The sequence below is a fragment of the Protopterus annectens genome, chromosome 4.part0 (genome assembly GCF_019279795.1).
Source record: "Protopterus annectens isolate FY-2018-M chromosome 4.part0, PAN1.0, whole genome shotgun sequence".
Taxonomy (NCBI): domain Eukaryota; kingdom Metazoa; phylum Chordata; order Ceratodontiformes; family Protopteridae; genus Protopterus; species Protopterus annectens.
Genome location: NC_056733.1, coordinates 1,498,449,889 through 1,498,472,943, shown reverse-complemented (window position 1 = coordinate 1,498,472,943; position 23,055 = coordinate 1,498,449,889). Strand labels below are relative to the sequence as shown.

At 40.4% G+C, this 23,055-nt stretch overlaps 1 protein-coding gene across 1 annotated transcript in view; it reads right to left on the bottom strand.

Annotated features, from left to right (window-relative positions):
- Nucleotides 1-23,055, bottom strand: part of LOC122800466 (T-cell immunoglobulin and mucin domain-containing protein 4-like) — a 545,825-nt gene that overhangs the window by 273,244 nt on the left and 249,526 nt on the right. The window contains exon 3 of the mRNA XM_044069910.1: nucleotides 21,002-21,042. Within this exon, the coding sequence (XP_043925845.1) occupies nucleotides 21,002-21,042 (41 nt within the window). The remainder of the gene's footprint in view (nucleotides 1-21,001; nucleotides 21,043-23,055) is intronic.

The window sequence follows — 23,055 nt, the reverse complement described above, 5'->3', positions numbered from 1 at the left end:
AACACAAGGAAGGAGCTACTACAAGATAGAGCGTAATCCGTGGGGAAGACACCCCTGCTCATTGTGAGTAAAACACTGGGTTCCCCCATACAATCATCCAAGGCATGTTTTGAGAGTAAACCCACTCAGGACTCCAGGGACAATCATGAGGCCTTTTTTACCTATGTTTGAAACCTGGGAGGAAACTCCCAGATATGCTCAGACTTAGTTCAGAATAATGTTGATATCACTGCACCTACAGACATTGGCAACATACTGACTGACAGGTTCAGTGCAGATTTCTCCCCTCCCCAACTGGGGGTATGTACACCAGAGGATTGTAGCCCCCAAACATCTCCACTGCTGGGGTGGGAACTGCTCAATCCAAGGCAGAAAACACTTTATCCATGGGACCAGATGGTGTCCCCAGTTGTGTGCTCCATGAACTCAATGAGTAATTACACCCGCAGTTAGGGCAGCTGTTTAATCTTAGCCTCACCTCAGGATATGTTCCCAAGGAGTGGCATACAGCAATGGTGGACCCACTTCACAAAGGAGGTGCCTCCACCAACCCCAGAAACTACCATCCCATCAGCTTGACAAGCCTGTTCTGCTAAGCTATGGAGAGGATCATAATGGGAATTCTAAATGAAGACATAGGGGACTTGCAGACATTGGATCCAATCCAGTTTGGCTTTGTCAAGGGCAGATCATGCCTTTTAAACTTGGTTGACTTTTTTCAAAACACTCACCCAGGCCATTGACGTGGGCAAGGCAGTCCACACAGCCTACCTTGACCTGGCAAAGGCTTTCGACACAATACCCCACTCAGGTATCATTGAAAACATCACCAGCTTAATTGTGAACCCATACATCACAGCATGGGTTGCAAACTGGCTAAGTGACGGAACACACAGGGTCAAAGTTGCTGGTGCCAGTTCACACTCCAGAGCTGTCACAAGTGGTGTCCCACAGGGCTCAGTCCTGGGCCCACATTTGTTCAGTATCTACTTTTCAGAAGTACGAGCAAACACAGGAGGATTATGGCTGACAAAGTTTGAAGATGACTGCAAACTGGGAAGCATAGCTGGAAACCCATCTGACACAGACATCCTTCAGAAGGGTCTCATAGACACAGATAACTGGTGCCACGGCCATGGCCTTACATTAAACACTAAACAATGCATAGCCATACCCTTCAGGAAGAACAAGGTTACCACTACTTCCCATCTAGGTGGCAATCCTCTAAGCACAACGTAGGTTATCAGGGACCTGGGCACCCAGGTTGACAGTGACCTTTTGCTTGACACTCACATTGCCAGGGTAGTTTGGAAGGCCTTCTACATTGGCCACCTCATCATGCAGTGATTCACATCTAGATCAAGGGAGGTCATCGTTCCCCTGTACTCATCACACCAATGACTGCATACACTGCCCCATTCAGATTGGATGGGCCCACAAATTCCTCGACAGGAGGTGAAAGGGTCTCAAACATATTTCTTATGCTGCCCGACTGAAGGAATTCCAGCTGTATTCAGTCACTTACTGACTGCTCAGAGGTGATCTGTGCCTGACATACAAGGCTATGTCCAACCCAGACTTTATGAACATGCTTCACCTCAAGACCTCTACATCCATCAGAACTACAAGGGCAGTAGACCTAAACCTCGACACAGATATTAATAGGATGTGCTGGAGGGACAGATTCATCACCCAGAGAGTCCATATGCTGTGGAACAACATCCTGGTACATGTGGGGCTGAGCACCTCACTGGCTTTGTTCAAGTGAGATCTTGACCAATGGATGGGAGATTGCAGGTATACCCCAGGGATAACCTCAGTATCACTGCTTGACAGAGGCACAGCAAAATAATGGGCATATTATCCATCAACTTGCAGGGGTGGCAGACGCCACAAAACTCTGGCCTAGGCTTATTAATGCCCTAGGGCAGATAGCCTAGTATGAACCTATGGACATAGGCCTGGGGCAGTTCCTGCTATTAGGACAGTGGTCTGCAGCAGGCTATATAGTAGTAGTCGGTTTTAGCCATTGTTTTTGACCATGGCTATTCCATGTTGCTTCTTGTTGTGGTACAAACATGGGTGTGTGGTTATCCATGCTATTTATTGCTAGACACCCTCATTTTGTATCTTGTTCCATGTTTTTGCACATGTACATCACTGCATGACGTGCAGCTGTTTCCACAGGGTCATATGCGTGGATATGGATGTTAGTTGGGGTCCTCAGGTGTGCATATTGTACATGATATTACATTACTTAACACATGGCATTCATGCCTCAGGTGGTGCTGCAGGGCCACCTCTGTCAGATACACATACTACACTCCCTGTACATTTGGAAGCAGGTTGTGTCATGTTAGGCATCCCTGTTACTGTATGAGTGAGTCAGAGCGGGCATCAGTCCCAGTGTTCCTACTGACCAAGTGTATGTGCTATGCGTTGCCTCTTTGCCAAGGCCAGGGCATACTGGGCACGCCTCCTTCTGCCTACTGGGACAAGGTCAGGTTGTTCCTCCTCCGAGTCAACCCCTGCCTGTGGTGGCCTTGGCAATGGTGGGGGGATGTTTGGCCTAGCCCTGTGCTGGTCCTGCTGCAGCTGTTTCCGCAGGATCATATTATGTAGCATAGCACATATCATGATCATTTGGGTACATGTAGTTGGTGTGTACTGCAAAGCTCCACCAGATGTGTCCAGACACCGGAACCGTGACTTGAGCAGCCCAAACACACGCTCTATGATATTACGTGTTTGTGCGTGTGCCTCATTATGGCGTTCCTGCTCAGGTGTGTGTGCATTTCTGATGGGTGTCATCAGCCACGGCTCAAGTGCATAACCTGCATCCCCCACTAGGTGTCCGTGTGGGAAGTCCCCATTGGCAAATGATTGGTACAGCTGCGTCAGATGCCAGATGTGGGAATCGTGGTAGCTCCCAGGGCAGCCAGCACACACATTCATTATTATGCCCTGGGCATCACACACGACCTGGCAGTTGATGGAGGGGTATCCCTTGCGGTTAATGTAGACTCTACCCCACTCACCGGCTGGTTCTTTGATGCGTATGTGCGTGCAGTCTATTGCACCCAGCACCTCAGGGTATCCCACTATTTGCTGGAAGAGACGCATATTGCTGGCCACAACCTCACGGTCATTAGGGACATATATATGATCACTGACATGTGGTGACATGGCATCCAGGAACTGGTGCAGTACCCTGGAGGCTGATGCCTGTGATATCCCCATCATATCACCAGTTGGTCTCTGGAAGGTACCTGTTGCTAGTATTCTTAGGCCAACACATACCTTGGTTTCCACTGGGATGGGTTCCCCTCTGTTGGTTCTGTGTGTGAGGTGTGGCCTGCACAGCTCAACAATCTGCTGCAGGAGCTCTCTGTCCACTCTATAGCGCTCTACTATCTCCAGCTCATGTAACCCATGGTAGGTGACCCTGGGCCTGTATACTCTTCTCCTTCTCCTCACTCTGGGTTGTCTGTCAGCATCTGCATTGTCACCACCCTCAGCAATTCGCCTATGCCTGATTATAATAGCCATGGCAGCCCCTAGCATTTCTGCTCTGAGTTCAGCTTTATTTCAGTTTTCAATTCTGATAGCTTAGTTTCTGGCAGTATCTCTTGTGAGAAACAGCCTTCACTGCTCTTTGTTGTGTTTTAAGTGCTGGGCGGGGCTTCTAGTCTGCCTGTGTAATTGCCTGCTTGTAATTGTTTCCACCAATTAACTCCAGCAGTATTCCCTGGCAGTTTCCCTGTATTTTGGTTGTTTCCTGTTTCCTCTCTGTTTCCTGAGGGGGAGCAATGTGCACACCAGCTTAAACACGCTCACAGTCACTTAAACGCGCGCACACATCCCTACACAGTGTTACACGCGCGCACACATCCTTACACGGTGTTAGCTAGGCTGATTCATGCTAAAACGCGCGCACACTGCCTTACACACGTGCACGCCCATGCAAACCGTTGTAAACAGTTTGCAACACGCTCCCACATGTTGAACCTGCCTTACACGCGCAGCGCCAGATACACGTATATCAAGAAACTTTGAGTGTAGGGATAGCGTATACCCTCAATTTCTTGACTTTCCTAGTGTTCTGTTGGGACACACCTCCCTCCCTGATGTCTGTCTGTCATCTGTTACCTTACATTGCCCTCCAATCTGGGACATTTCTTTCTATCCTTCCCCTCCGTGATGTCACCTACCTCTTACTCTGTTCCTCCCCCTTCTCTAACTCTTACACTACTCAGAAAGTGCTCATTACCTATGTGGCAGTGTGATTCAGTATTGTAACCCTCATTTACATAGGATTGCCTAGTAATGCTTAGTTACATATCTTACACGGAGCTCCCCCCCCTTGACAACCACTAAACGGAGGCCATATTGTTTTTAGTCTGCAAGTCCCTCCATTGACATTCCATGTAATACATAAATCCCACAATTGTGGGCTTATAAGCTTCGGTTTTCAGTTTTAGGTAGCGCACCCCGTTTGCGCGGGTGTGCGCTGCAGTTAAACACAATAATCCCGTGGAAAAAAAAAAGTTAAATAACTTATTTTTGCAACACTTTTTCATGCCAATGGCCACATATTTGGCCATTGGCATGCTTAATGACACATATGCACCCTTTATTTGGAGCTGACATAGCTCCGTTTTTGATTTTGCAGAAATGTACTCAGTTGTCAGCTGAGTACATTTCTGCAGCTAACACGTCCGTTACATGGACTGGTTTCTGCTTCGTGGATCGCTCAAATACCTCATTTGCATATCTTGGAGCTGCAAATGAGGTATTGAGCATTTCCACGCCCAGTCCGTATAAGAGACGTGTTAGCTGTCTCTTACACGGAGGTTTGGGCTGTACCTGAATCGGGAGGCTTACACGGAGGCTTACACTACTCTTGAACTCCGTGTAAGCCTTCCTGAATCTGGCCCTTTGTCTTTTTTGGTATCAGGCTTCATTCCTTCTGATCTTTAGAATGCAATATGTGTGTCACATGTATCACTATTATTCTAGATGCACTCTTACATAACTTAAAATGATCCAGTCATAATTTTAGTAGCTTTTTCAGTTGTTTTTTATGTTAATTTTCTGTCTCACGCCCCATTAATAGATTATTAGTTATACTGTTACTGACTTCCAAGCCTTTAATTACTTGTGTAACAATTTTTGAAGTACCTGTGTTGCTGATAAAATACCAAGCAAAACTCTAAGGAATCCATACCATCCTGGTGGTAAAGTAATTGTTCATAATTTGGAGTTTTCTTCTAGAATCCATGATCTGCATCTAGTACTGAAAGGAAATTAGAATCTGGAATAACTGATACCACTTCTTTAATTATAAGCAGTGAGTAATACTCTCTTTTAAGTATGATCATGCAGAAAAATAAATGTTCATCTTGTCTTGCTCTAGACCAACAACCACACTATTCACCCATGTTGTTGCCTCTGACTGGTTCTTATTAATGCACAGGTTTCCAATTTATTTCATTTGTTGTTCATTCTTCTGGTATTTTTCACCATATGTATTTCAAACATAGTGAGTTTGTAAACAAATCAACATAGTTATAGAATACATCATTGCTATGATTTTTATGGCTACATACAGAATCTAAAATGTCTTTGTGACTGGATGATTGCTATGTAACACATTCAATTTATCATGTTTTTACACTGTAAGTTTATTTTATTCACTTCTACCTTCTCATAAGCCAAACAACCAAAACTAGTAGGAGAAATAATTAGCTTAACTTTTATAACTTGAAACAGGGTCCCAAATTCTTCATTTTTTGCACTGACATTTTAATAACATTGGACACAGTAGCTTTGCTTGGTGACCTGAATATGTTTAACAATATGCATACAGCACTCTTTTTTTTCTATACTCTTCAGCTCCAGTTTGCAAAGTATGTTCAGACATAACATTAGATTGTTTACCTTGTTGGAGTTTAAATTAAGCAATTTGCTTTTTCTACTTCTCTGTACTTCTTGCCAACAATCCTACATACACTTTTGTCTCACTGATTTAGATGCATTTTTAGACTTCACTGTATCAGCTCTTTTCATTTTAAAATCAGGTATTACAGCTATTATCTGGTACCACTCATGTTTGTGTTTCTTTTCCAAAACATGTATTTTCTTTTGAAAACACGAGTTTGCTTTTGCATGTCTTTATGAAATGAGTATTTCTACATCAGAGTCCACAAAATGGATTAAAAGTAATACAATGCTTCCTTTCTTGCATGTAGATACACCTAGTATATAAGCCTTGCATTTCAACTGTGCCATGCTTCTCACATACTTCATGGCTGTCTTTTTTCATACCCCATGTTATTATAATGTACTCATATTCTAATCCTCAGTTTTTTATTTGGCTCTCATTTTATCTTGGTCAGATAATCACTGTGTGATTATAATTTCACTTGCTCTCCATAAATTCATACCTCTGTTTTTTGCCATAATCTGTCTTTCTTAATCATCTTATAACACAAAACATTCTACCTCTTACTAATGCATCACACATCTCACCAAATTTACCAGTATTGTCTAAATTATTCAAGTCAGTAGCACAAACATCTAGACTCTCTGCAGAAACATCTACTTCTTCAAAGAATAAATAGCTTATTAATGATAAGGTCTTCACAAGTTCACAACAGTTCGCCAACTTCTCTAATTGTCATGACTTTGTCTTTTTATTGCTCAAGAAAAGTAACCTCATTAAATAGCTTCAAAACTTTGGCCCTAGTGACATTCAGAAATGTGGAACACTGCGTTTTTTCAGACTTCTCGGTTATTCCACTCACAGAGTAGTGAGGAATCAAATTAATTTACGGACTCCAGACTTTCACTTTTCTGCTAGGTTACTTTGCAGTGACAGTATTCCAAATAATTGCTTCAGCAAACATTTCTTCAGTTCTGCAAAGATTGTTTCATGTTTTTTCTCTGCCTTGAAACCATCTAATATCTTCATGATTATCAGAATGCTTGGTATACAAAATATACTTAAATGAACTTATAGGTTCCTGGAGGCAGTTATTTAGTGTGACTTTCTAAAAGGAATGTGTACCATGTGACATGTAGTCTCTGCAGATAGTCAAAAGCGTATTTCAAGTTCTATAGCCTATAAACTGTACCTATGAAAACTTAAATATTCTGAGATTTTATTAGAAACTAATAGCACTACACACAGCTGTATTTCTTTTCTAAAATGTTCATATTATACTGGAGCATACTTTGACTTGTTTGAGACAGGGTGCCAATAAATCAATAAATAGAAGAAAAGTGCAAAGATGGCCTGCAATTCTCCTCTCAAGGCCTTCATACGTTAGCTAAATCCCTGTCAGCCCCCATAGTGCCTTTTTAGGCAATGTCTGTCTTCTAAAGCTTTCAAAATAATTGACCAGTATTCAGATAACATTAAGGTATTGCTGCTCAATGCTAGGAGCCCTAACAAAAAACTCAACAGCTTCCAAGCAATCTTTAGCCTGGAAAATGTTGATAATTGCATCATTACAGAGTCCTAATTTAAAACCATTGGAAAAGCTCCATCAGTATAGGGTTTCAGTACGTTCCTCAAGTTTATGCCAATAGCATTAGACAACAGCACTAAAGGCCGCAGTGTCTCCATATTCTTAAAAATAAATGTAATCTCTAGACTTGTTAGGCAATTTAATGACCTGGAACTCCTCCACATCCAACTTACTATTATCAAAACCCCTTATCATACACTAACTAGTATGGCATCCCAATGTATTAAGCCAAACACCATTCTCCTAGCAGACTTCAACTACCCCTTCATAAACTGTGAGACTTATGCATCTTCAAACATATATGTCCAGAGATTTCTGGACTTCATTAATACAAACTTCCTGGACCGGTTAGTCTGCACACCAACCAGGGACAATAAGATCCTAGATTTGGTCCTTATCAGTATGAGGCAGCTTTGCTCCCTACTAATTGTAACTTACTTCCTGGTCAAATCAGGCCACAAGTCAATCACACTGATCATAAGCCTGAGTGCCTTGCTATTCAGAGATTACATGAAGGCTAATCTACTAAAACTGAGTAATGGCATGGTTAAATTCAAAAGCCCTTTCCATCTTGACAACCCTACTGTTTATGCAGAATCCTTCGCTGTCAAATTCTATGCACATGTAAATAGCTACATATACATGCATCTATCCCACTCAGAAATAAATACAATGCCAAATGAAAAATAAACTCCTATACTGGAACCCAATGGAACCCCAAAACAAACAGAGTCTATAATAAAAAAAAATCATTGTACAAAAAAATTATTCTCAAAATGCCAAAAACGTTCTTACTAAACTAAAACACCAACCCAACCAAATCCATTCACAAGATAAAAAGTAGTTGCCCAGGCAAAGTATAACCACAAAGCCTTCTTTAAGTATGTTAAAAATCTCAGAAGCAATGCCAAGCTCTATGCAGAGGTAATAGTTAATGATACCACATACTTGAACCCAGTGGACATGGCTGACAAATTTAGTTCAAACTTCACCCCCTAGCCCTTCCAGTATTCTCATATCAAATACCCATGCCTACATCTCCTTCAAATGTCACAGGAACAAGTTCTTAGTGCACTAGTTAAGACAAGAACACTACAGCTATGGTCTAGATAAAATAATATACTGCCTACTGGTCAGCCTGACACGTAATTTGTCTAATCCCCTACAGAAGCTACTTCAATATTAGCCTCAAAACAGGCTTCATGCAGAATGAATGTAGGACAGCAACAGCCATTCTCTTGCACAAAGATGGGGCTTCAATGAACCTTTGTAATTACAGGCCCAAAAGGCTGACCAGTCTCATCTGTAAGGTTATGGAAAAAATCATTATGGAATTAATAAATAAGGAAAAAAAGTAAACTACAGACTCTCAACCAAACCTAGTTTGGATTCATCAAGGGCAAGTCTTGTCTACTTAACCTGGTCAACTTCTTTGAAAAAGTTACTGAAGCAATGGACAAGGGCAAAACAGTGCACACTGTATATGTAGATGTTGCAAAGGTGTTCAATACCATTTGACTCTCTGGTACTGCAGATAAATTCTCCTGCCTAAATATCAATCCCTATGTAGCTCATTGGATAGCAAATTAGTTCACAAACAGAACCAAGATGGGTGGCCCTGCCTCCTAAAAAAAGACCTGTTCCTAGCAGGTTACCACAGGATGCAGTCCTTGGAGTACTCCTCTTTGGCATTTACTTCTCAGAGGTCAAAGCTAATATTAAGGTTTTGCAGATGACCAAATTTGTAAATGACTTTAAATTTGTTGACATCTTAAACTCTGAAAAGTACATCAAAATTCTCCAGTAGGGCTTATCCCAAGTAAATAGCAGGTGCCAAAATCATGGAGTAAAACTAAATGCAAAGAAAGCATGACTCCCCTTGTAACTGTCACATTGATAAAACACCCTTGAAAACTGATCCTGTAGTTTGGGATCTGAGAACCTATGCTATTAATGAAATGCCTGTTGATCACCACATATCCATTATTGTAAAGAAGTCCTTTTTCATCTCAATGCTTATATCTAATGGTATTGTGTCAAGATATGGGGATGTAATCATTAAACTGCACTTGGCAGTCATTAGGCTAATCTTTGAGTATAATGCTCTTTTCGGTATGTACCCATCCAAACACTTGTTACAATACATAAATAAACACAACTTGACCTTGTCTTCTGACAAGGATGAACAAAGCAGATACAACTGTTAACAAATGCAAAGGCATTGAAATCCAGTCTCTGTTCTTCTCAGTCAACTTTCTTTAAATTAATGCTGTGAACAAACATCTGCTTGAAACTCAGACTGGTGGCTATTGGCATATCTGCTTATAATTTTGCATCTCTACATGGGCCACAGAAGTGTCTCTTTCCAACTTACAGCAAGAAAATTCACAAAAAGTCATATTTAAACAGCATAATTACAGCTTATCACTTCCTTTTTTAGTTAGTGAAAGCAGATAACACATGTAACAAAGTAACTAGCTAGTAGTTTAAGGGATTAAGGCTTTGAGCTGCTAACAAGCTGCTTCCTGTAGTCCAGAATTTGATTCCCTCATCCTTGATTTGCTTCCTGTGTGACTCTGAAAAAACTAATCAATTAAACAGGGCTCTGGGGAACTTGGAGTAGGCTCCTCAAAGGTCTCCTTTACCTTACGCTTGGTAACAACCTTTGAAGACTGTATTCCAGTTAGCAATCTCCATTTGAATTATATGGGATGATATCCAGCTGTTCAGATGCACCTGACGGTGTAACAGAGAGAATTTAAATATATCAAATTACTACAGATCCTACTGGCTTTCATACTCCAGTGTACTATTCACCACTCCTCCGAGTCTAAGCTTCACAGAAGTAACTGTTGATGGCAGCCAATATGCAGGAGGAACTCCACTGTCAGTGTCCAACATGCATGACATGTCTACCCTTAATCATGCTTGAGTGGATGTTTTATGGGAGGCTGTGTTGCCCCTTTTCTTATGCATTCTTACTTACCCAAATTCCATTACGAATGGTGCACACCTATCATCCTTTAAAGGTGGTCTACAGTATAAACTGCATATATGGATTTACCATTACTGACAAAGGTTTGACAGGGCAGATAGAGTGATTGTGTTGATTGCATTCAGAGGTGCTTGTTTACCTCAGTTTCTCTTAACCAAAAAGGCCAGCATGCAATTGCACCTTTGGCTGTCCATTTCCTTACTCAGAAGCATGATTGCCCATAGACAGAGGGACAGAGGCCCTACAGTCACCACCAAGAGACCTCTCTTGCCAGTTTGTGTTTAATTCGACCCATCAGAAGACAAAGTACAGCAGTTTATTGCTTGGATTTCCCTCCCTGGCTAGCTATCTAGTGATCACAAGCAGTTCCCAAATTATGATCTCAGCATCTTGAGCCAAATTCCAACTTCTGCACTTTTAGGTCAGCTGGGTACTTATTGATTATTAAAGTTAAAATACAAACTACAAAACAGAAAATCAAGCTTTCAGAAAGCAGCTACAGGACCTCCCCAATAAAGTAAAAATGAATTTTTAGTCTTGATAATGGGAAATCTTTATGCTTTTATTGGGACAGACATGACAGAATATAAGGATTGCCTGGATCTACTCAGTTATGACAACAGGAGTAATGAAGAAGAGGCCATTCTGGACTTCTGACTGGTGAATAGCTTAATGGCAGCATGGTTCAATAAGGCAGTCACAAGATCACCTACTGGAGTGGTCAACATGCAACTCAAGTAGACTTCCTCCTAGTTAGGGTCAAATCAGAGATTGCAAAGTAATCAGATTAAAACAGTTAACCCCCAGCATATATATATCACTGGTGGACATAATCAACTGCAAGCAGTAGTCAGAGTGGCTGAAGACCTGGAAACTGACTGGAGCAAAAGCAAAGGCACTTAAGGAAATATTCAATGCTTTAAACTCCTCAGGAAGAAGAGGAAAAATCTGGGGGTGAAGGCAAATGGCATGTGAATATAATAGATAAGATGAGTAGTCAAGACAGGTATAGAAATAAGATGCACATAGAAAGCTGGTGGTGGAATACAGAAGTCCAGGAAGTTACCAAAAGAAAAAAAGAAGTACTTCAAGAACACGTGAGAGATAGAAAATACAGATAGGGCAAAGAGGGAATACTGTTTGGCTAACTAAGAGACCAATGACAATGATAAAGAACAAGGTGTCACTACCATATTCTAGAAAGTGACTCTTCAAACTGCACAAAGAAGCTCTATCAGGTTGCAAAGCAAGATCAGAAAGATGAAGTAGACAGCTGCAGATGACATTCATCAGGGATGCCAGTAAAAATCTACTCACCATCAAGAGGGCATCAAAGGCATATGGGAGGAGTACTTTGACAAGCTTCTAAATTAAGAAAACCCTAGAGAAACTGCAACAAGCACAGCCTACAATCTAAAAGGAAGGCAATCCCACATTAGTGGAAATACGAAATACACTAAGGAAAATGAAGTCAGGAAAAGAAGCTAGCTCAAAGTCACTGTAGACATAATCAAGATCTTAGATATATTAAGGAAAAAAATAGCTCCTGAGGGTATTCATCACAGCATCGAGAGAGAGGCATATTCCAGAGAACAGAAGAACGAGCAGATATTCACAAACTGCAGGGAGTACAGAGGTATCAAACTGCAGTTACACTGCATAATTGTACCTGAAAGGGTAACTGATAAACAATTCCACAAAGTAGCAGAAACTAAGACGTAAGAAACAGTTCCGATTCAGATCAAGATGCAGCAAAACTGACCTGGTGTTTACAGTGAGACAGATACTGAAGAAGTAGAATATGGAGAAAGACTCCAACAGGCCATTCCTAGATTTAGAGATAGCATATGACAAAGTATCAAGAAAGCTGATCTAGACAGTCCTGCAATCTTTCAAAGTCCTGGAAACACTGGCAAAATGAATGCAAGCTATATAAAGGGACCCAATATTAAAAGCACTAACAGTGTTCAGACTCATAGAGGGACTTCCAATAGGAGTAGCTCTAAGCTCAGTTATGTTCATGATGGTGATGGACTACATCAGCAAACAGAATGAAGGGGGCAGATCAATAAAGCTATTGTATGAAAATCTTGTGGCACTACAAGCAGTCTCTAAACAGGAATGTCAGCAAAAGACAGGGGACTAGAATGCAAAACTGAAGGCACGTGATGAAACTGAGTACAGAATAAAACAGTCATTGTGACATAAAATGGGAACATTAGAGGATGCTTAAACCTGAGATAGAACTGAAAACAATGAAATGGGTTGACAGCTTTAAGTATATGGAAGATGTGCTTGAGGAGAAAGGAAGTTTGAATAAGAAGGTCAAACACTGAATAAGAGGTACTGCAGTCAACTGGCACAAAGTGCGAAGGACAGTGGGTCATAGAATACCAAAAAAGTTGAAATGCAAGGTGCACAAAACAGTGGTATAAGCAGTGCTTCTGTATGGCACAGGACTCTGGACAGTGAAACTAGAGCAGAGCAAGAAGCTTGAAGTATTGAAGATAATGTCCCAGAGAGGGATAGTAGTATGCACAATGTGAGAAAAATGAAGAAATGGGGACATCAGAGCAAAATCCAAAGTCTAGCAGACCTCAACCTCTCAGCTTCCACTCTTGAATGGTTCTCCAGCTGCCTTGCAAACAGACTGCAGTCTGTCAGATGACACCCCCCCCTTTCCTACCTATCCAAACAGGTGTCCCCCAGGGCTGCATTATTGGACCTCTGCTATTCAACTTATTTACTAACAACCTTCACACTCCTGCTGGCACTTCTCTCATTCAATATGCTGACAACTCTACAGTAATCTCTTCTTCTGACAATCTCTCTCAACTTCGCACACTTACCCAAAATGCATTCCTTTCTGTTGAAAGATAGGTTATAGAAAACCAGCGCTTTCTAAATCCCCCCCCCCCAAAAAAAAATAATTTTTTTTTTTTTTCAAAAATCTCTCTCATCACAAATCTACCTTTACTATCTCATCATTTAATAGCACAAACATTAAACAAGAATCCCACATAAAGCTCCTTGGTACCATAATTGATGATCAATTAAAATTTGACCTTCATGTTCAACATTGTATCAAAAAAACACACCAAAAACTGAGTTTCCTTTACAGGAACAAAAAATTACTTAGTACAGACTCTAAACTTTCTCTACCACAGGCATTCCTTCTATCCAGTGTATGTTATGCCTGCCCAATCCTAACAAACTTACAAACTACTTTAATTGCCAAGCTTGAACAAACGTATAACAAAATTGCAAGATTTGCCACAAAACAGCTACACCTCTCACCACTACCTCTTGCTAAAGAACCTACAGTGGGTAGAATTTCCCCAACTACTACTATCACAGCTACACATAACACACTCCGTCCTCAACAAACCCACTGCCTGCCCAGCCCTCTCTTCTCTAGTATCCTACTACAGCCTAAAGTGTTCACTCCGAACCTCTGACCAACATCTCCTAGATATATACAAGCCCAATAAAACCATCTGCAAACCTCTCTACAAATACTCAGTATCTCAAACCTGGAACAAACTCCCTCTCAATGTAAGAAGTATTACCCACACAAATAGCTTCAAAAAAGAACTACAAGACACCCTGTCAAGCTCATGAATCTGCTCATGCCAGGACCCTACATCCCCCCCCACTTTACTTTCAATACAATCTTTTTACAGCTCTAGCTCCCTCAACTATTCCACTGCTGTGTATCTCTGCCTGTATCAACCTATATTTCAGTTTTTGTTTCACTGTATGCTCCTAGCTACGTATTAACATTTGTCTCATTTTATGTTTCAGTGTATGTTTCTAGCTATGTATTTTTTTCTAAAATGTTTTGTTTGATAATGTTTATCATGTACTGAAGCTTTTCTCCTTGGGTCTACACTGAAAATGGGCTCAGGCTCAGTTGGACCAACCCAGGTAACAAATACCAAATAAATAAATAAGTACATAAACAAAGCTCCAATTACAGAGAGGGTCAAGGAGAACAGATTATGGTTGTTTGATCTCATGCTCAGGAAAGCAGAAGATGATTTAATAAAGCAGATTTGTGAGAGACAGAAAGAAGGCAAGTGGGGATCAGAACATCCAGCCAGGAGATAAATGAGTTGTGTGAGAGAAGACCTGAGGCCGATCATGGGCATGGCTGTCAAAGAAGGTAAAAGAGTATCTCTGAATCAAGAGAAGTGGCAACAGTTGATATGATACTCCAAACCCACGTAAACATGGGAAAAGGAGGTTGATGATGATGATGATGAGGAGGTAAGATCCCACAACCTTTTGAAGCAGCTTCACTTTATTTACTAAAATTTCTGTTTCAATTTTTCACTGCAGGTAAGCCATTTGCTTGATCAGTTGATAGGTGCTGAAGACATCTATCCACTAATAACAGAAAAAATGGTGATACACACATTGTGCTAAGAAAAGAAAATCTTTGTACTGGACAGACATTACGTCTGGTATTTTCATAAGTTGTGTTGCTGTTACCTTAATTTATCCACTGGCTTCACTGTTTAGACTGAAATGACACACCAAACATGTTTGTAAAAACAAGGAACTGGCTGGTGTCACCCTTACATATAAATAGTAGTACAGGGAAATTCCCAAAAAGTCCATAGACCTATGCTTTTTAAGAGTTCTAGTTTCACTGTACGATGTAGGTGGTATATTTAAGAGTTCTCATTTCACTATTAGATATAGATGGCACATATCATTTGGAAACTGCCCTATACTAGTATGGCTATTCTAGGTCCAAGTCCTGTGAGTAACCTTAGCTTTGTTTTCCATTTATTTGCTTACTACTGCACTAGACAGACAATTAACTTCAGCCTTTTTTTCAGCCTGTACTTTTTGACTTTTTTCTGCTTTCTGGTATTACTGAGCTCTTTAACAGTGTTCCCATTAACTGATGTATAAAAACCTGGACAGCTAAATGGCTTCTAGAAAGAAGATAGCAAATTAAAATGGACACTTTTAACTGAAGTCCCATAAAAATGTGCTGTACAGCAGGGCTCTGTGTGGACTTGTTTATTTATTTAATTATTCTTATCTATGCAAGTCTTACATTAAATGTAGCTATCACAATATGCAGAAAACTGGATAAAGAGCTGGACAATAAACAGCATGATATCTATTAATATATTATGTGGGTATTTAAGGCAACTCTTTACCCCTTCTTTCTCATATTAGAGCCTCACCTTTCTCTATAATTAGCAATTTTAGTCTCCTGAGATCTTCCTCCCACATCTCATCCATGACTGATGTACAAGACTTATATCATAATGTATATAAGGTCAACACACTTGGAATGATGTCTGGCTCAACCACGGTAAACTGGACTGACCCGAGAACTGAACCTTACGTTGCTCCACTAATTCTTGACATTTCTGTAATAGAGCCTCCACTTTAGCAAGCACCCAATGCTTCTGACAAGGCAGGAACATTTCAGTCTACTGTACCAGTTAGACCAGCAACCTATCTTCTTGGTACAGTCTGATAGAATGTATCCTATCCACTTTATCAGGCTGTATCTGTACCAATATTGTTACAGAGACATGTCAAAAGCCCTTCTAAAGTCTATTTTTTTATTTTATTTAACATATATTTACCCGGAAAGTCCAACTGGGACAGGGCCCATTTTTAGAGGAGACCTGGGGAGAAATGCTCCAGACATGTCTTTAAAATGTGGGAGGAAACCGGAGCACCAGGAGGAAACCCATGTGAACACAGGGAGGTCATGCAGACTTCGCACAGAATACACCTCAGCCAAGAATTGAACTGGAGAACTGCTTGCTGTGAGGTGGCAATGCTAACTGCTGCACCACCGGGCCGCCCATTTCGCAAAGGTTTCTCTTGCAACCTCTGAGATGACGAATTCCTAGAAGTGAATCGTAATAAACTGGCAAGATCATTACTGTACAAAGTCATATCATCTTGCCATCAGATACATAACTGTTATTTAGGAACTCCACATGCCTGCAATACAGAGTATTTTATACTATCGTCCTTGGAATGGAAGCAAGCTCAACAGACCAGTTAAATGGCTCCTTTGTAGACCCATCTTTATGTACGATAACTATAGGTGGCAGTATCCACTCTTGTGGCACTGTTAGTTAATGCAGAAGGACTACAAGGTTCTGTCTGTGGATCACCAAATCCACTGCCAACTTGTCAACTCTTTTAGCAGCCTGAGAAATAGCTCATCTAAATCTTGTGCCTCGTATCCTGAAAGTTCTAATTTTTTTTCTACTTCATCCTTTTATGTTCTTCTACCTTTCTTGCTGCTCTCACCCAAACATATACTACCGTCTCATGCTCCTACTCTGCCTTGTTAATCTTCTATAAACGCAGAAATGAAGAATTCATTCTGCAATTCTTCTTGATTTGAAGCACTTTTGAAATTCCTTCTATCCCATTTTATTAAAGTACTGATTATTCCTTCAACGTTTATCACTGTGTCTGAAAAACAACTTTACACGTCCCTAACCCTGCTTACTGTTTCAAAGGTTACATTGGTTTGCGGTTTAAGAACTGTTGCCCTGTTCTATAGAACCCTTACAGAAAATGTTCTCAAACCCATTTTCTATTCTTATTCTTTAGGCTTTCCTGTTCTCACTGGCAAATTGGCTTGCCTGCCTCTCAAGTTTGCCTTGCTTTCTCCTAGTCACACACTTCTTTCTTTTCTTAACAGATTTCATCTTCTTCTTCTTCTTCTTCATATTTTCCTTAACAGTCTCACATCTCCTCAGCTGTTCTCAGTTCTTGCAGTCAGTTCTTAATGACAACAGAGAAAGTTTATAAACAAATATGGTTATGAATGCAGTAAAATAATAACTTGTACTGTTTAAAAGAACAGCTTAGCAGTTTACACATTCTCATTAAGCAGTTATTGAGAGGGAGGATAGAGGAATGGTGAGGATGCCGGGTGTAGAGGTGGCGAAGGTGGATGAGTTTAAATACTTGAGATCAATAGTTCAGAGTAATGGTGAGTGTGGAAGAGAGGTGAAGAAGAGAGTGCAGGCAGGATGGAGTGGCTGGAGAAGAGTGTTAGGAGTGATTTGTGACAGACAAGTACCAGTAAGAGTGAAAGGGAAGATCTACACAAGTGTAGTGAGACCAGCTATGTTATATGGGTTGGAGACAGTGGCACTGACAAAAAGGCAGGAGTAAGAGCTGGATGTGGCAGAGTTAAATATGTTAAGATTTGCACTGGGTGTGACGAGGATGGACAGGATTAGGAATAAGTATATTAGAGGGTCCAGCCCAGGTTGGAAGGTTTGAAGACAAAGCCAGAGAGGCAAGATTACGTTGGTTTGGACATGTGCTGAGGAGGGATGCTGAGTATATTGGGAAAAAGATGCTAAGGATGAAGCTACCAGGTAACAGGAAAAGAGGAAGGCCTAACATAAGGTTTATGGATGTGATGAGAGAGGACATGCACATGGTTGGTGTGACAGAGCAAGATGCAGAGGACAAGAAGAAATGGAAACAGATGATCCGCTGTGGTGACCCCTAATGGGAACAGCTGAAAGAAGATGATGATTAAGCAGTTATTTAAAGACAACGCACAGCCTACATCTACCTTAAAAAAAAGAAGAGCTTCACAGTTTACAAGCTGTCTATAAGCTATTGTGATTGCTCAATGACAAATCCTGCGTTTTTAAAGGTAGCATTCATCAATCAGCACCCATTGTAAGTTCCCACCTAGAGCAGGTGAACTGTCCACCCTCCATTCATACAGCTGTGAATAAAGCAAAAGTACATAAATCACACACTCAAAAGTACAGTGTATTGTATGACTAGCCCTCTTGGAATAGAGCATTTCTTCTCCTTGCAAATTAATTTCTACAGTTAATAACGTTCACACCCCACCCTGAGATGCACTGCAGTAGCCTACCTATGGCTCATGCCTGTCCAAGGATGGTGACATCATAAGACGTGCAGTCACTATATCTTCCCTGAAGAGGAAGGACCCATCTGTTGTAATGGCTATGGCAGGATTTTACAGCTGCCACTTGAAGGAGCAAATGGGAAAAATACAGAAGGAAAGAAAAGAATAAATAGATGATCAATAATAAAGTTAGGGGCAATCCCCCCAAAAATTACTTGAACCCCATAAATCCCTTTGCTGCTTCCCTGATATATCCTTCTAATAATCTGGTTAACTCCTAACAGCTAAGCAAACTCCTTACCTTAAGTATTGCCTATAGTCTGTTGCATCGTAAAGGAAGTTCAGTTTCCTACAAATTTCACAGTTTTGTCCTTTAAATAATTATCTGAGCCATTTTGAAGATGTACAGGCTGCACACCTGACACGCCTGCCTGTTACATTAACTTCTGTCTCCCCATTTCATTGTTTATTAACTAAGTAATGTCCACCTTTCCTTATTACACAGCTCTCCCCATCACAAGTATATTTTAAGGCTGGCAATTTTCCTATCTATCCCCTTTAAATCATTTTATTGATTTATCTTTTTGTTATACAAATCTTGAATGAACTTACACTGCTAGGGTTAACTGACTTATTTGTGCTTTAAATAGTTTGTACAATATCAGGAAATGAAATCCAAATACTTGGTATAAATGAAGTAGTTTTCCAGAAGGTAGTGGATAGTGGGTCAGGACTGGCAGTAAAACAAACAAATCATCTGTGTTAATATCTAATATGGTTCATAGGTTGGTACTAGGCTATCGGCCCTACAGCCTAAACAAGCCTAGCCATAACAATTCCCTGGATATTTCTTCCCGCAATATTTACTTCCCTGGACCCCTGTCTAGCAGGGCGACGGACATGATCCCCGGGGTGAATTTCCTATCTCCCATCCAATCGTCAAGGTTCCTTTTGAAGAGGGCCAAAGAGGTGCTCTGCTTGACATGTATGGGCAGTCTATTCCAGAGTATGGGGAGTCTCTGGGTCAGGAACCTATCCCTCTAGCATGTTTTGTTCATTGTGATGACAAGGTTTAGATCCCTGGACTGTGTGGCTCTGAGAGATTGGGATTTCTTTAAGTCCAACAGCTTAGGGTTTGACATGGCCTTGTATGTTAAGCAGAGATGGCCTCTGAGTAGACGATATGCCACAGAGTATAACTGGAGTTTTTTAGACGGTCAGTATAGGGCATCTGCTTTAGGACTGTGATTCTTTTAGTGAGGTATTTCTGCACCCTTTCCAGCTGTTGCAAATGTCTTGTGAGGTACATACCAAATGGGGCATTGTACTCTACAATGGGTCTAATGAGGGATGGGTACAGTGGGACAATGACCTCCTTTTTTCCTGAATGAAAAGTCCTTAGTGATGAGGTGTGCCACATAGAAGGATTTCCTGACTGTTGCGGCGATGTGGTTATCAAAGGTGAGACCACTGTCCACCTGTGTCCCTAAGTCTCTCATCACACTTTCAGTGTTTAGTGTATTGCCACCTATGTGGTAATTCATGGGTACATGTTTTTTCCCAAAGGGGATAACTATACATTTCTTGGCATTAAGCTTGAGCCCATGGCTCTGGCACCAAGCATCTGTTTCTGTAAGGCCCTTTTGTAGAATATCCACATCATTTGGGGATTCAATAATTGCTCCCAGTTTGCAGTCATATGTGAACTTTGTTAGCCAGAGTCCCTTAGTGTTGGCCTGTACTTCAGAGAAGTAGATGCTAAACAAAAGCGGTCCCAGGACTGAACCCTGAGGTACTCCACTTGTCACTTGTCTCGAGCTGGATTTGAAGTCGGCTACTTTTACAGTCTCAAAAGGTAAAAACTACCTACTCAGTACTGCTCTTGTTTAACTTTCAAATTATGCCCACCTGGATAACATATGTGACATAATTCTTCTTCCAACTTCCAACATCCGAATTCCATTACTAGCTCCTTACAATCATTGTACCGAATAATGACATCAGTCAACAACATAAATCCCAGTCAAAATATTATATCAAACAAGTCAAACAATTCAAAGCTAGACAAAATTCCTGAGAAGAGAAAAAAACATTTTGAACTAGTCGTTTACAGTTAGTCTCTACATTTCTAAAGAAATATTTTATATAATTAGTCATCATACGCCTGAACTGGCATGTTCTATAGTTAACCAATTTCTTCCACAGTTAATGAATAACTACCGGACTAATATCTTCTACAGTTAGTCGCTAGTGAACCAGTATCTTCTATAGCTAGTTATTACTTCTAAACTACTATCTTTTACAGTTTAGTCACTACACTTCTGAACTAATATCTTATGTAGTTAGCTGCTATACCTATACTTCTGAACTAATAGCTTACACTATTAATCACTGTACTTCTGAACCATTATCTTTAACAGATAGTCATTATTCTTCTGACAAAAAACTTTCAATAATAGTTAAGCTTAGCTTTTTGGCTAGCTTCTGAATAATTTAAATAGTTACCATTAATTATTATTACTATTAAGTAGTATAAACATTATTTTATCAGAATAACCTTTTTTTTGTAATACTTACAGTCTTGATTTCTGGAGTAACAGACAGAAATTCAGTGGAACCTGCAAAATATAAAAACATATGTGTGTTATCTTCAGGACTTACTACACCTGAGGCTTAAGATAACTGAATGCAAAGGGAGCACCAATAGATGAAAAAAACAGAGGGGGTGTGCATGTGATATTCTGGCCCTGTACCCCCTGCTCTCTGACACCTGCTGCTCACACATTCCCAGAATAAATCACTGCCTTTGTTACAAAGATATTTTGATGTACTTAATTCCTACCCAAGCTGTGTGTCAGGCCTTTGAAGTGTTATAGATAGCAGTGTTTATTTGTACCATACTTGCTCTTGTATATGCAACTGGTCTACTTCATGAGACCTTACCATACCTTGGTTCTCCCAGCTGGGTAGTGTTCTTACCTGTATCAGGAAGGCACCCCCTTGCAGAGTCAACGTAATTTCCTCTAAAAGGATGATTCACATGGCTTCACAGTTCAAATTTCTTAAAAAGACATATTATTGTATTCATGCCCTTTGTCCACTAATGTTTAAACTTGATATCTTCAATCACTTTGCCCTCCACCCAAACACACAAATTTCCCTTAGTTTACACACCTCTGCAAGCTTTCTGTAACTTGCAGAAAAAATAATCACCCCAAGAAAAAAAAACATCTTTCCCTTTAGATGCTTTGCTCTCAGACTACAATAAAAGTAATCCATTTTGAGCTTACACCCATAGATTCAATAAGGAGCATGCAAATCAAAACAAGGAAATAACATCTCAGGCAACTACAAACTCAGAAATGTAGTAATGACCTTTTGAAGGTGGTCACCTAATTCTAAAAGGAATTACAGAAGGAAAGAAAACAATATGTGATTAAATGGCTGAAAATGACAGCAGGCTATCAGAACCTAAACAAAATATCAATGAACATTTGAATATCTTACAGTCACTAGCAGATGAAAATATGTAGCTGAAAACCCGGACAGCAGCTGCAGAAGCTGAATTAGACTATACTGAACACAAATTAATGAACAGTCAGGTGCAGGAACAATTAGATAAGTGGAGTGCCAAAAATGCTGAGGGAATGGACTGTCTTCTATTTATATCAAATCATTTACAGTTTGGGCCACTATCCTGGTAGGCAAGATCAGGATGGAGACAGCACACAGACCTCCTTGGAGGCTACAAGATTGTAAAAGAAGACACCCTCCAGCCAATTACTGTCAAGCTAGAGACACGCACTAAGAGAAAAAGTTCTAACTAAACTCTGGGAACCTGTCAAAAATACTCAAAACAAGGAAAAACAGAGAACACGTATATCAGGATTTCTCACTTCATATAAGAAAAAGAGCACTGTGGTTACCAGCAATCTAGGCTTTCAGAGGAAGAGGGATCTGGTGCCATCTGTTGTACCCAGTCACCTTACTAATAATGCTTGATACTGGTTCCAAATCCTTTTATGATCCAGATACAGCTCTGAAGTGTTTCAAACCCATAAGTAAAAATTTCTGGTAACTCAAGGCCCAGAAGAAGGTAGAGCAGCAGAGGGGGATCCTCGCATGGAACAACAAGTTCCAGTAACAACACCTACTGCACAGAAAAATGCTTTTCCCTTGTTCAAAAGGCAGCAAAGTTTAAGAGAGAAAGTTACAATAACATCAGAAATGTGAATATGGTCTAATAACAGAGTTTAGAGACTGTGAAATCTAGCCAACATTAAGGGACAACAGCAAGATGCTGCGTACTGACTTACATGTAGATCACTTTACGTGGGTACTATACAAAACTCGGTTTAATAAGGTAAGGCAATAGTAGACTCTATTTTTCACTTTACTGTTCTTACCAACTAATTAAGGAATAGTCATTGATTTGATGTAACTGAACTGTCTTCAGTTTACGATGCCATGTGGAAGCTGACTTATGCCTGAGGAGAATTAGATATTTAATAAGACCTAAGAACTAACTGTTGGTATTTGGCTATATGTTTAAGCTGATAATCAAATCTTCATGAACACTAGTGATAAACTGGATACAGGCCTTGGTTAGAACAGCCTGTTATAGGGAGGAG